At 56.3% G+C, this 12359-nt stretch overlaps 1 protein-coding gene across 2 annotated transcripts in view; it reads right to left on the bottom strand.

Annotated features, from left to right (window-relative positions):
• Positions 1 to 12359, bottom strand: part of PRKCB (protein kinase C beta) — a 352872-nt gene that overhangs the window by 158761 nt on the left and 181752 nt on the right. For both annotated transcript variants that reach the window (XM_055136225.1, XM_055136226.1), the window contains exon 4: positions 2462 to 2573. In XM_055136225.1, the coding sequence (XP_054992200.1) occupies positions 2462 to 2573 (112 nt within the window). The remainder of the gene's footprint in view (positions 1 to 2461; positions 2574 to 12359) is intronic.

Genomic DNA, 12359 nt, shown 5'->3' with positions numbered 1-12359 from the left:
GTCGCGGTGACGCCTAAGGGGGGCTCCCATGGCCCCTCCCTCGGACTTGTCCTGAACTGGACCTGGGGCTGGGCATTGGCCAGTGGGTGGCCCTGGGTCCCGCCCCCGGAGGTACATCAGAGAGCCAGACCCCCCACTCCAGCCCCCCCGGGTGAGTGCAATGCAGGGGTGGGGCGAGGAGGAGCCTGGGCCTGGGCGGGTGGGCTCCGAGCTTCAGCTCCCAGAGGCTGAGCCCCGGGGGCCCTCTGGCCGGGGGAAGGTGGAGGGGGTCCTCGTGCTCTGGTCTAGGTGCCAGGAGCTTAGGAGTTGGGGCGGGGGGAGGTTAGGGACGCCCCTTCTCAGGCTGGATTGGAGGTGGGTGGGGGAGCACAGGGTGTTGCCCTGGGCTCTCAGCCCCCTCCCTCCCCCTCCGCCCGTCCAGGAGGCAGGGGACAGGGACAGGGCCGGGCACCCACTCAAGGGCAGATCGGTTCCCGCTGGCAGGACCCACCATCGCGGCCCCCTGCCCCGGGGCCTGGCCCCTGCCAGTTCTGGTATCCATCCTTCCGGCCGTCCATCCGTCTGTCTGTCCTGAGCCGGGGTGCGGGCCTCTCCCCAGAGACCCCCTCTGCTTCCCTGTGTGTCTCGTCCCACCCGCTCCTCCTACCCCCTGTCTCTCCACGAGTCTCTCCAGGCTCACCGGAGCCCATGCGACGCCTCTGGCTACTTCTGTCCATCCGTCCAGCTGCCCCCTCCCGCCCAGGTCCCTTGAGGGCAGAGCCCGGTAGCCTCACCCCTGCTACGGGCACGTTTCTGTCTCTGCCTCTCTCCACACTCTGCACTTCACTCTGCTCTGGCCACGGGGCCCTCGGCCGGGTCGGCGGTGCCCAGGCCGGGCCAGCAGGGCCCAGGGTGCCACCAAGCCCCCCACTCTGGGCCTCGGCCCTCACCTGCTCCTGTTGCCACAGCCCTGCGGCGCCTCCTCCTCCTACGGGTGACCCCTGACCCCCGGCCCCACCTGGTCACACTCACGCTCGACCCCCCCCCCCGAGTCTGGGGCGCTGAGGGGCTTCTCTCTGCCAGGAAGGCGCCAGCCCTGAGCACCAGTGGTGGAAGCAGTTGTGTGGGACCGCAGGGATGGCCCCCGCGAGCCCCGGTGACCACCCCGGTGTCCCCTCGACACCTGCCGCGCCACGCGCTCTGGCCAGTGGAACAGCCCTTCAGATCACTGGGGCCCTGACACCTCTGTGGGGCCAGCCCAGGGGCCCGGTCACGGGAGAACAGGGTCCTGTCAGCACGCCCCGACAGCAGCCTCCGGACACACAGGAGACCACCCAGACCCAGCAGCACACACACACACACACACACACATCACACAGACACACAGAGATACACATGATACAGACAGATGCACATAACACAGACACACAGAGATACACATAACACACATACAGAGATACACATAATACATGTAGAGACACACATAATACAGAGACAGACATAGATATACACAACACAGACACACAAAGAGATACGTATATACACATGATACAGACACACAGAAACATAATACAGATACACAGAAATACACATAACATACACAGACAGATATACATAATACAAACATACAGAGATACACAGACACACACAAACACACAGAGATACACATAACAGACACAGATACACATATGCAGACACATACAAACAGAGATACACATAATATAGACACATAGGACAGAGAGATACACATAACACAGACAAACATGGGTACACATAAAACAGACACTCACATATACACATAAACACAACTACACATATAAACACAAAAGATACACATAGCACAGGCACACACATAGGCACACATAGACACAGACACATGGATACACACAGACACACGTAAACACAACCACACATACATATATGCATATACATATACACATAATCACACCATACGCAAAGAAAAACAACATAGTCATGTACATAAAAATACACACAGGCACACATAAACATACACACAAATTCTCATATACACAACTGCACACATACACACAGATATATCTAGACACATTTATAAGCATACAACCACACCCTATACATAAACACAACACAGATACACAGTCATACAAACACAGACACACATCTATACACACATACAACTGCACACACATACATACACAGACACACAAACACACAGATCCAACCATGCAGACACACGGTTGTGTACACACACACACACACACACACACACACACACACGCAGCGCCCACTGTGAACCCTCCCCCTGCGCCTTCGGGGGCCCGACCCGGGCCGTGGCTCTGCCCGCAGCCATGAAGGAGGCAGGTGCTGTGAAGCCCACCCATCCGGAGGGGCAGCGACAGGCCTCTGGCACCCCCACCCAGGCCGGGGCACGGGGCCAGGGAGGAGCCACTTTCCCAGGGTCCCGCCCGCCGTGCGGGGCTTCCGGGGCCACACAGCTACTCACTGTCGCACTTCATGCCCTGGTGGATGAGCCCGTAGAGCAGCGAGCCGCAGTGGTCGCAGAAGGTGGGGCTGGAGTAGGTGTGAATCTTGAACTTGTGCTTGCTCCGGGGGTCCTGGGGCCAAGACAGAGAGAGGAGAGAGCAGGGTTAGCGCTAGGGCGGAGGGCTCGCCCCAGGGTCTCGGGCAAGGGGGAAGCGGGGGGGGGGAGAGGGAGAGAGAGAGAGAGAAACAGAGACAGACAGACAGAGAGAGGGAGAGAGAGGGAGAGGGAAAAAGAGGGAGAGAGGGAGAGAGACAGAGGGAGAGAGAGGGAGAGAGAGAGGAGAGAGAAAGGGAGAGGGAGAAAGAGGGAGAGAGGGAGAGGGAGAGAGGGAGAGGGGGAAGAGAGAGGAGGAGAGAGAGGGGGAAGGGAGGGGAGAGAGAGGAAGAGAAAGGAAGAGAGAGAGAGGGAGAGAGAGAGAGTGTTGGGCGCGTGCAGCCTGCTCTGACCCCCTGGCCTTCGCGCAAGCGCCCCCCTATCCCCTGGATCCCGCCCTCACTCATGGGCCCACAACGAACGTGCACAACACGCAGCCGTGGCATGACGGCCCCCCAGCCCTGAGTGCTTCTCCTTCGAAGCTTGTTTCCGAGTGTCAGGAAGAACCCTGGAACTTTCCGCAATGGCCTTTTAGGGCCCTGCGGCAGGCCAGCCCGGGGTGGTGGGCGCTAGGGCGGGCGCCCTATGTGAGGCTGGAGCAGGTGGGGGGGGGGGTCCAGCCAATTTAGAGGCGCACCTGGTAGTGTCTTAAGGAGTAACCCCCCACCCCGACCCCGGCCCCCATAACCCAGGAAGACACCCAGCAGTGACACGCAAACACAGCTCCGCACACAAGCTTTAGACGCGTGTGGTGTGGACACGCAGCTAGCCAGCCACGGGGGCCCGCCCAAGGCCAGGCTTCCCGGGTCCTCCCCATCAGCGGTTCCGGGCTGTCTGGTTCCATCTGAGCCGGGTCTGGGGTCCGAGAGGGGCCGAAACCATGGGGACAGCAAACAGGTCAGCAGTTTGAGAGGACAGGGGTGGGGGGGGGGAGATGACACTGGCGGGCACTTTGGCTGCCACAAAATGCTCTCAACCAGCTGACCTGCGAGCCTCTGGGCACGGGAGGGTTTTTGGGGGGTTTTTTGGTGGTGGCTGGTGGGGGCAGGGGGGGAGGCGGGGCTCACTTTCAACCGCAGAGAATTGAGCTCAGACTTCCCAAAAAAGGAACCGGCTGCTGGTGACAGGTATCGGCCTGCAGGGGGCGCTCCACTGCTGCTCTCATCCCCCCTCTACAAGGAGGCCAAAGTAGGAGGAGATCTGATCTGATTGGCCGGACTTCATGCCCATCAGTGGCCTGGATTGACCTGGCCTCCGTGGGTGGAGCCTGGCATCTTCCTCTGTCCCTCTAAGGCTACCTACTAGGTCCCCGAGCTCTGGGGCACATTCTCTCCCCTCCTGGCCCCTGTTGGTCCATCCTGGCTCCCGACAAAGTGGGTGTGTGATTAGGGTGTGACTATCCTTAATTCCCGCCCAGTCCCGCCCACTGTAGTTAAACTGAGTCAAGAATTCCGCTCAGAAAGCCCTGCTCCGCTCCTCGTGCCCCTGCAGCCACAGGCCAGGCCAGGGAAGGGAGAGAGCTGCCCCTGTGACACACTTTCCTCCGTGCTCAGGACACGCCGGTTGGAAGCTGTGTTCCGCTTCCATCTGAACCACAGTGCAGTGAGCGTGAGGCCCAGGTCACTCTCTCCCACCAGGCCACACCGCTCAGCCCTGCAGAGCCTCGACGGGCCCCCTGGGACCATCTGGCTTCAGAGAAGGAAGCCGTGTCCCCTCCACACCGGCGCTTCAGTTCACTAAGATGCACAGGGGTCACTCCTGGCTCATGCACTCAGGAATCACCCCTGACGGTGCTCAGGGGACCATATGGGATGCTGGGATTCGAACCCGGGTTGGCCGCGTGCAAGGCAAACGCCCTACCCGCTGTGCTATCGCTCCAGCCCCCTTTTTTTGTTTGTTTTTTTTTGGTTTTTTTTGCTTTTTGGGTCACACCTGGCGATGCACAGGGGTCACTCCTGACTCATGCACTCAGGAATCACACTAAAGTTCTTTCAAAGGAAATGCAACATCGGTAGCAACCCCAAGATGGGCAAGGCCGCTGGCACCACTTTTCCAACTACATGTGCCCATTTGGTGAGGCCTGAGCTCTGGTCCAGTGGGTTGGGCATTTGCCTGGCTCACACCGACCTGGGCTCAGTCCCCAGCATCCCATATAGTCCCCAGAGCACCGCCAGGAGTAATTCCTGAGTGCAGAGCCAGGAGTAGCCTCTGAGCATCGCCGGGTGTGACCCAAAAAAGACAAAAAAACAAACACACACACACACACACACACACAAAAAAAAAAAACCACCAAAAAACATGCAAATGTAGTCATTTGGTTTCTCATTAGGGGGCAATAAAGTCTTTCAGATTACAGTTTGTACATGGTTTAGACGTGACGTTCGTGCACACTTGGTAGATTGCACAGAGAGTGAAACACGGTTCTTAGCTGCCTCCAGGAATCAGATTCACGAGAGCCGCCACGCGTGGCTGTGCTGCACAGGAGGGCTCCGCAGTGTGTCTGTGCCCTCCACGTTTCCTCCTCTCCCCCCAGCCCTCTCCCCCCAGCCCTCCCCCCAGCACAGGTTTACGGGGCGCTGGCTTCTGCGGGGGGCATGCGCAGTGGACAGGAGAGGGCGGGCAGGAAGCGGGCAGGACGCCAAGTCCCACCTTTCCGCATCTTCAGGGCGGAGGCCACAGGGGACCTGCCGCTGTCCCAGCCGAACCCGCAAGGCACGCCAGGGAGCTGCAATCACGGTGGCATTCCCAGGCAGAGGCGGCAGCCGCCGGCACGCTCAGGGCTCAGTGCTCCCGCCAACAGGTGTGGCACACCCCTAGCCTTCTCTCTGGGTCTGCAGTGCCCTGACCCCCAACCCCACCCCACCCCACCCCCGGCCCGGGGGGGCTACATGTCCACGAGTGGCTGGCAGGGGCTGTCACTAGGCCCGGCCCTGGACAAGCTCGGGCTTCCGAGTTTCCTTCCGCTTTGAAGGGGAAGCGGAGCCGGGACGGGTAACGGGACCCAAGCCTGTCTGCTCTAGCGGCCTTGACTGCGCCCACCAGCTGCCTCTCGCGGGGAGCCCCAGGGCGCGGCCACGGGTCCCCGACACTGCAGAGCAGCCGGTGGAGCAGGCAGGGCCACACGGCAGGTGGCAGGAGAGCTGCAGCTGGAAGTCAAGGTCGCCGGGGCACCCAGAGGGTCACCCGCTGCCTCCGCCTTCCTGGAGGGTCCCCAGGTGAGAGAGGACGCCCCGCCCCGCCCCATGTGCCCCCCAGCCCCGGTAGCGGCAGGCGCCCCGTGGCGGTGAGGAAACCCAGTTTCACTGCCCCAACACCAAGCCCAGAACCACAGCCAGGCCGGGCCCAGCTCAGGCACCCGGGAGGAAGGAGGCATCGGCTGGGGACCCCAAACACAACGACGCAAGGACCCCACCCCGCTAAGTCGCCTGAGTGGGGGGCCCGGGGGGCTGCATGCAGCAGGGGGGCTGCAGGGGGCCGGGCTGGGTGGAGCCACGGGAGTGAAGCTCACGGGCAGCCGAGTCACAGGAGGGAACCGGAAACGGCCTCTCGACCTGCCGGGACAGCAGGTCAGCCCTGAGGGACTGGCCCACCCTGCTCACCCCGGCACCACACGAGCTCGACTGAGCCCCGCCAGAAAAGGTCTGAGCACCCCGAGGTGTGCCACCCCCAAAACATACAGACACACAGAAACACACACACAAACACACATACAAACACACAAACACACAGAAACACACACAAATACACAAACACATAGACACACAAACAACCAAATGCACAAACACAAACACATACAAACACACAAACACACATAAATACACAAATACACACACAAACATACACACACAAACACATGCACACAAACAACCAAATGCACAAACACAAACACATACAAACACACAAACACACATAAACACACAAATACACACACAAACATACACACACAAACACATGCATACAAACAACCAAATGCACAAACACAAACACATACAAACACACAAACACACATTAACACACAAAGACACACACAAACATACACACACAAACACATGCACACAAACAACCAAATGCACAAACACAAACACATAAATACACACACAAACATACACAAACACACACAAACACATAAACACACACACATAAACATATACACACAAACACACACATACATACACAAACACATACACACACACAGCCCAGAGGGAGCCAGCCCTGGACCCTGAGAGCCCTCCAGAGTGTGAGTCCACTGCACATCCTGGCTGCGGCTTCTCTCAGAGCAGAGAAGAGGTGCCACGTTCGCTGTGTGACCTCGAGCTACTGGCAGCACCTCTCTGAGCCTCTGGTTCCCTGTGTCTGGGCAGGAGCACCAGGATCTCCTTGGGTGGCGGGTGGCTATGCGGAGGCGGCTCCCAGCACCGCGCCCTGCACACTCCAGGTAGAGGCGCTTCCGCTCCTCCTTCCAGAGACGAAAGGCTGGTGGGGGACTCCGTCCACGCCGGCGCCTGGTGCGTGGGGCTCGCCTCGAGGTTTTCCTCTGACTCTGGCTTACAGTGCTCCCCGCACTGAGGAAACATCTAGCGACGCTGGAAGGACATGCAGGGACAGAAGCCGGGGCCTCCCCCCTGCAGAGCAGGGCACTCGTCCGGCCCCTCCCGTGATGCCCTGAGCATGGCCAGGGCGGCCCTGGGTGTCCCGGCACCGCAGGGCCTGGGCAGTCCCGTAGCCCCAGGCCCTCGCATGGAACCACGTGGTGCCTGGGGTCAAACCCGGGGCTCCCGCGAGCCTCTCTCCAGCCCTTAGTGGGGAGAACAGATGGGCACTCTCATTTGCACAGACACGCAAACGCACATGCCCCGGTGGATACTCCTCGCCTGCCTAGACGTGTAGACTCCCGGTCACGGTTTGCTCATGAGTCAGGCACAAGGAGAGAAGAACGGGGCCTGCAGTGACCGTCCAACCGTGACAAGAGGTGACGTGAAATGTCTTGACCCTCGGCAAGTCTTGGTCTGGGGTCAGATTTGGCCCCGGGGACCTGCCCCCTGGAAGAAGGGGTCTACAGAACGGGGGAGTGGGCAGAAGGCCCCGGAAAGGGCGTTGGCAGGAGGCCAGAGGAAGGCCGGTCCCGTGGACTGAAGGCAGTGGCCTGGGGAGGGAATGCCCTGTCTCCGAGACCCGCGTTGTATTGTTTTCACGTGTAGGAGGATCTCTCAGCATTTAGCCGGATGCCACAGAAATCCCTCAGCCCGGCCAGGCCCCCTCCACACACACACACACACACACACACACACACACACACACACACACACACAAACACACTTAGCATTTAGCTGGAGGCCACAGAAATCCCTCAGCCCGGCCAGGCCCCCTCCACACACACACACACACACACACACACACACACTTAGCATTTAGCCGGATGCCACAGAAATCCCTCAGCCCGGCCAGGCCCCCTCCACACGCGCACACACACACACACACACACCACGCCCCTGAGAGCAAACACACACACACACACACACACACCACGCCCCTGAGAGCAAACACACACACATACACACACACACACACGCCCCCGAGAGCAAATCTCTCAGCATTTAGCTGGATGCCACAGAAATCCCTCAGCCCGGTCAGGCCCCCTACACACACACACACACACACACACACACACACACACACACACACACACACACACACACACACACCCCACACCACACCCCCGAGAGCAAACACAATGCCCCAAACTCCCTCCGGACAAAGACTCCGGGAAGCCTTGATCGGGGCCAGGCGGCCTGGGAGCCGGTGAAGGGGCAGGCAACGCGCTCCGTGTTCAGAGCTGTAATTACGCTCACGCCAGGCGCTGAGAGGGGGACACCCTAATTTGGTGCTGATCTTTCCTCTGGCTCCCACAAAAGCGAGACGGCACTGAGAGCACAGGGCCAGGCAACATTCCTGGTCTCCCCGGCTGGGGTGGGGTGGGGGGTGCAAAACACCGTGCCTCCCTCCAGCCGCTTCCCAGCTGGCAAATAAGCGACTGTCCAATCGGAAAGGCAAGCTCTGCTGTGTAAACGCCGGTCGGGCTTTAAACGTGGTCCCCCGGTTAAGATCTGCACTGGAGTGAACGTCGACGGCAGGGGTTCATTCACGGCCGCCTTCCGGCTGCACGCCTGGCGCGGGAACCCTGGCTTGGTGATCCCGGGGGCAAGCTACCTCACCCTTATTAAGTCTCTGTTTCTGCACCTGGAAACAGAAGCATCTGAAAGATCTAATTCCTAAGTTGATGAGAAAATTCAATGGGTTAGGACAGCCTGGAACGCTAAGGGTGGAGACCAACACCCTAAATGCTCCCTGGAGTTCACTTCACACCCTCTGTCCATTTCCAAGCTCAAGTTCACTTTTTCCCCCCCCCACCCCCGAATGTGTTAACGAAGGACCTTGACTTCGCTCAGCTTCATTTCGACTAGGACATATACCAGAAAGAATTTCCCAGGCTTTCATTTGCCTTTTAGTTTTGTCAATATACCTTTACAACATAAAAAACACAGAGAGTTTCTCCCCCCAAAGTCAGACCTGCTGGAAAGGAAGCATTTGATAATTTGTTTTCCATTGCTGAGAATGAAGAGACATGAGGTCGAGTGGCCACAATAGCGGCCGCACGGTTTTGGATTTCTGTATTTTAGGAGCTAAGTCCAGAGGAATTTCTGCCAGAAATTGCATCATTGCAAGCTTGTACCTCTCAGCTACTTTATATTCCACAGATGAGTGCAATCTTTCTATGTCTTTCTTTCTGACTCATTTCACTCAACATGATACTTTCCATGTTGATCCACTTATATGCAAATTTCATGACTTCATCTTTTCGGACAGCTGCATAGTATTCCATTGTGTAGATGTACCAGAGTTCCTTTAACTAGTCATCTGTTTGGGGGCACTCTGGAAATTAATATATCCCACCTGCCCTGGCCTCGCGGTGTGAAGAATACACTTTATAGCACTAGAAGGAAGTTTTCCTTCTTCATATTAATCAGCGTTATTTGTACTTTGGCAATCTCATAACACTGCTCAACTACTGATTGCAGTTCTGTGTTTAAAAATCACTGCAATTTCCTCTGTTTATTTTCAACAGTTTTTTTATAATGTCAAGATACAAATATGAATTAAAACTACCTTAACAAAAGATAAAAAAACACACAGAGAGGGGGTGGAGCGATAGCACACCAGGTAGGGTGTTTGCCTTGCATGCGGCATCCCATAGGGTGGGTCCCCTGAGCACCGCCAGGAATAATTCCTGAGTACAAAGCCAGGAGTTACCCCTGAGCATCACCGAGTGTGACCCCCCAAAAAACACAGAGAGATAGAGAGAGAGGGGGCTAGTGGGGAGGCCAGAGCATTTGCCTTGCATGCAGCTAAGTAGCCGACCTGGGTTCGATCCCCAGCATCCCATATGGTTCCCCCAAGCACTGCCAGGAGTAATTCCTGAGTGCAGAGCCAGGATTAACCCTTAAGCTCGTTGGGTATGGAGAGAGAGAGAGGGAGAGAAAGAGGAAGAGAGAGAGGGAGAGAGAGTGAGGGAAAGGGGAGGGGAAAGGAAAGAGAGAAAGAAAGAGGGAGAGGGAGAGAGAGGAGGGGGAGAGAGAAATGTTTAAATAAAAGCAAGCTTTTCTTCTTTACAGTCTCTGTGTCTGTTGTTATTTTTAGAAAGTTCTTCCCAGGATTTTCTTCTAGTCCTGATACAGTTCCACTTTTCACACAGAAATTATGATTTCCCTTGGATTGCATTTTAGTAGGAAAGATGACTTCCTTTTCTTGTTTTTTTTTTTTTTAAATACTTAGCCAGTTGTGACACAGACGTATGGACCATATCTCCTGGCTTATCTGAAATGCTTCCTTCATGACATACACTCAACGCGTATGCTCCCTTTGTTCATTTCTAAAATTTCTCTTCTGCTTCACTGATCTCTCTTCCTGCCTCGGCACCGCACTATTTTAATCCATCAGAGGCTTCGAATACCTTCGTGTCGAGAAGAGAGCACTCCAGTCTTCTGCCCCGTCTCCCCCCAGCTACCATCTGCTTTCCAAACTTCTGTGAGTGTCCTCACTTACATTTTCTTCCAGCCTGTGTTGAAAATGCCCATGTTTGCCCACTGTGGCTCTTTCCAGAAGAGTCGCCAGCTACAGCTTCAGGCAGTGCAGCCCGTGACCTCCAGAGGACCAAGACCCGGTTGGCAGTGGACAGGAAGAGCTGAACTGGCCAAACGTTAGAGCCAGCAAGTGTGCAGAGCTGGGAACTTGGCCAAGGGGCTGTGTGTGTGCGTGCATGTGTGTGTGCACGTGTGTGCACGCACACACGCATATGTGCATGTTTATAATGTGTGAGAGAGACAGAGAGACAGAGACAGTGTGTGAGAGATAGAGAATGTTTTGTAGAAAATGAAACCAGGAGAGAGAGAGAGAGAGAGAGAGAGAGAGAGAGAGAGAGAGAGAGAGAGAGAGAGAGAATGTATAATCAGGAATGACAGGGGATAAAGATGATGGAAAAGAAATAAGGGCAAAGCAAGGGAGTGATCTGACATGTAACTTGAATCTGTCTTTATGTCTACCAAAAAAAAAAAAACTATTACTAACTTATTTTTAGGGCCTAAGCTAAGAATGTACTCCTGCATTTTTTTGTGGGGTTTTTTGGTGTGTGTGTGTGTGTGTGTGTGTGTGTGTGTTGTTTTGTTTTGTTTTTTCCCTTTTCACTGCTGCATTAAATGGAAATATTTTTTCCCATTTAGACCCAACCTTCAACTGGTTAGGTCTAAAATGTAGAAAAGTTACTGGCCTTCATAGATCCACCTTATAACCAGAGAGTCATTAAAATACTTGGGAAGGGGTCTTCGATTATTTCCCTGGCTTCCCCAGGGAGACCACGTTTGCCGTTCGTGTCAAGCTCGTCTCACCCTTCCCCAAACCTGCCACCGTCAGACCATCTCTTCATTCCTTCCTCCTGACCCTGTCTTCCTTCCCATCACCACCCACCCCACCCAAAGCAGTGCTCGTGTATTCATTCATTCACTCACGTATTCATTCATTCACTCACGCGTTTGTCGAACATTGCCGAGAGCTTGTGTGGTGAGCCGGCTGGGTGCAGGGGAGGGGCGGGAGTCCCCTTTTCTCCCCATCTGGACATGCACAGCCTCACTCCCAGACCAGAAAGCACAGGTGTTGGTCCTGCCGTGCACCAGGGCTGGAGCCCACGGTTTCACACGCCCTCGTAGAAGAACCAAATCAGACCAGGTCTGCCTTGGGGGCACCCAGCCCGGGTCGGGGGAGATGCCAGAAGCACAGAGGTGCCCTTCCCAGGGCGAGAAGCAGGAGGCCCCGAGTGCCCCAGCAGGGCTGGTGGGGGCCAGGAAGCCTGCGGAAATGAAGTCTGTGCCACGGTCCTGAGGCTGAGCGGGCTCAGAGATGCATGGGGCAGGGGTGAGCGCTCATCCACTGATTCCGAAGCCTCAAGACCACCCAGCATGACTTCTTCCTAGCCAGGCTCCGCCCTGAGCACTAAGCGAGGTGAGCCTAAACCTCACCTCCCCAGGGCACAGCACACCGCCAGCACTTGGGACTCAGAATCTTTGTGTCACTGTAAAGTCACCCGTTGTGATGTGACAGTGCTGGGGCCCTACAGGAGGACACGGCGGGGGGGTGGGGAAAGCCTGGTCAGGGTCAGGATGACCCAGAACCACTTGCGGTTCTTTGTTCCTTTGTATTTTGGGGGGGACACACC

Source organism: Sorex araneus, chromosome 4, assembly GCF_027595985.1.
Source record: "Sorex araneus isolate mSorAra2 chromosome 4, mSorAra2.pri, whole genome shotgun sequence".
In the NCBI taxonomy this organism is placed as follows: domain Eukaryota; kingdom Metazoa; phylum Chordata; class Mammalia; order Eulipotyphla; family Soricidae; genus Sorex; species Sorex araneus.
This window is presented reverse-complemented; position numbering and strand designations above follow the sequence as displayed.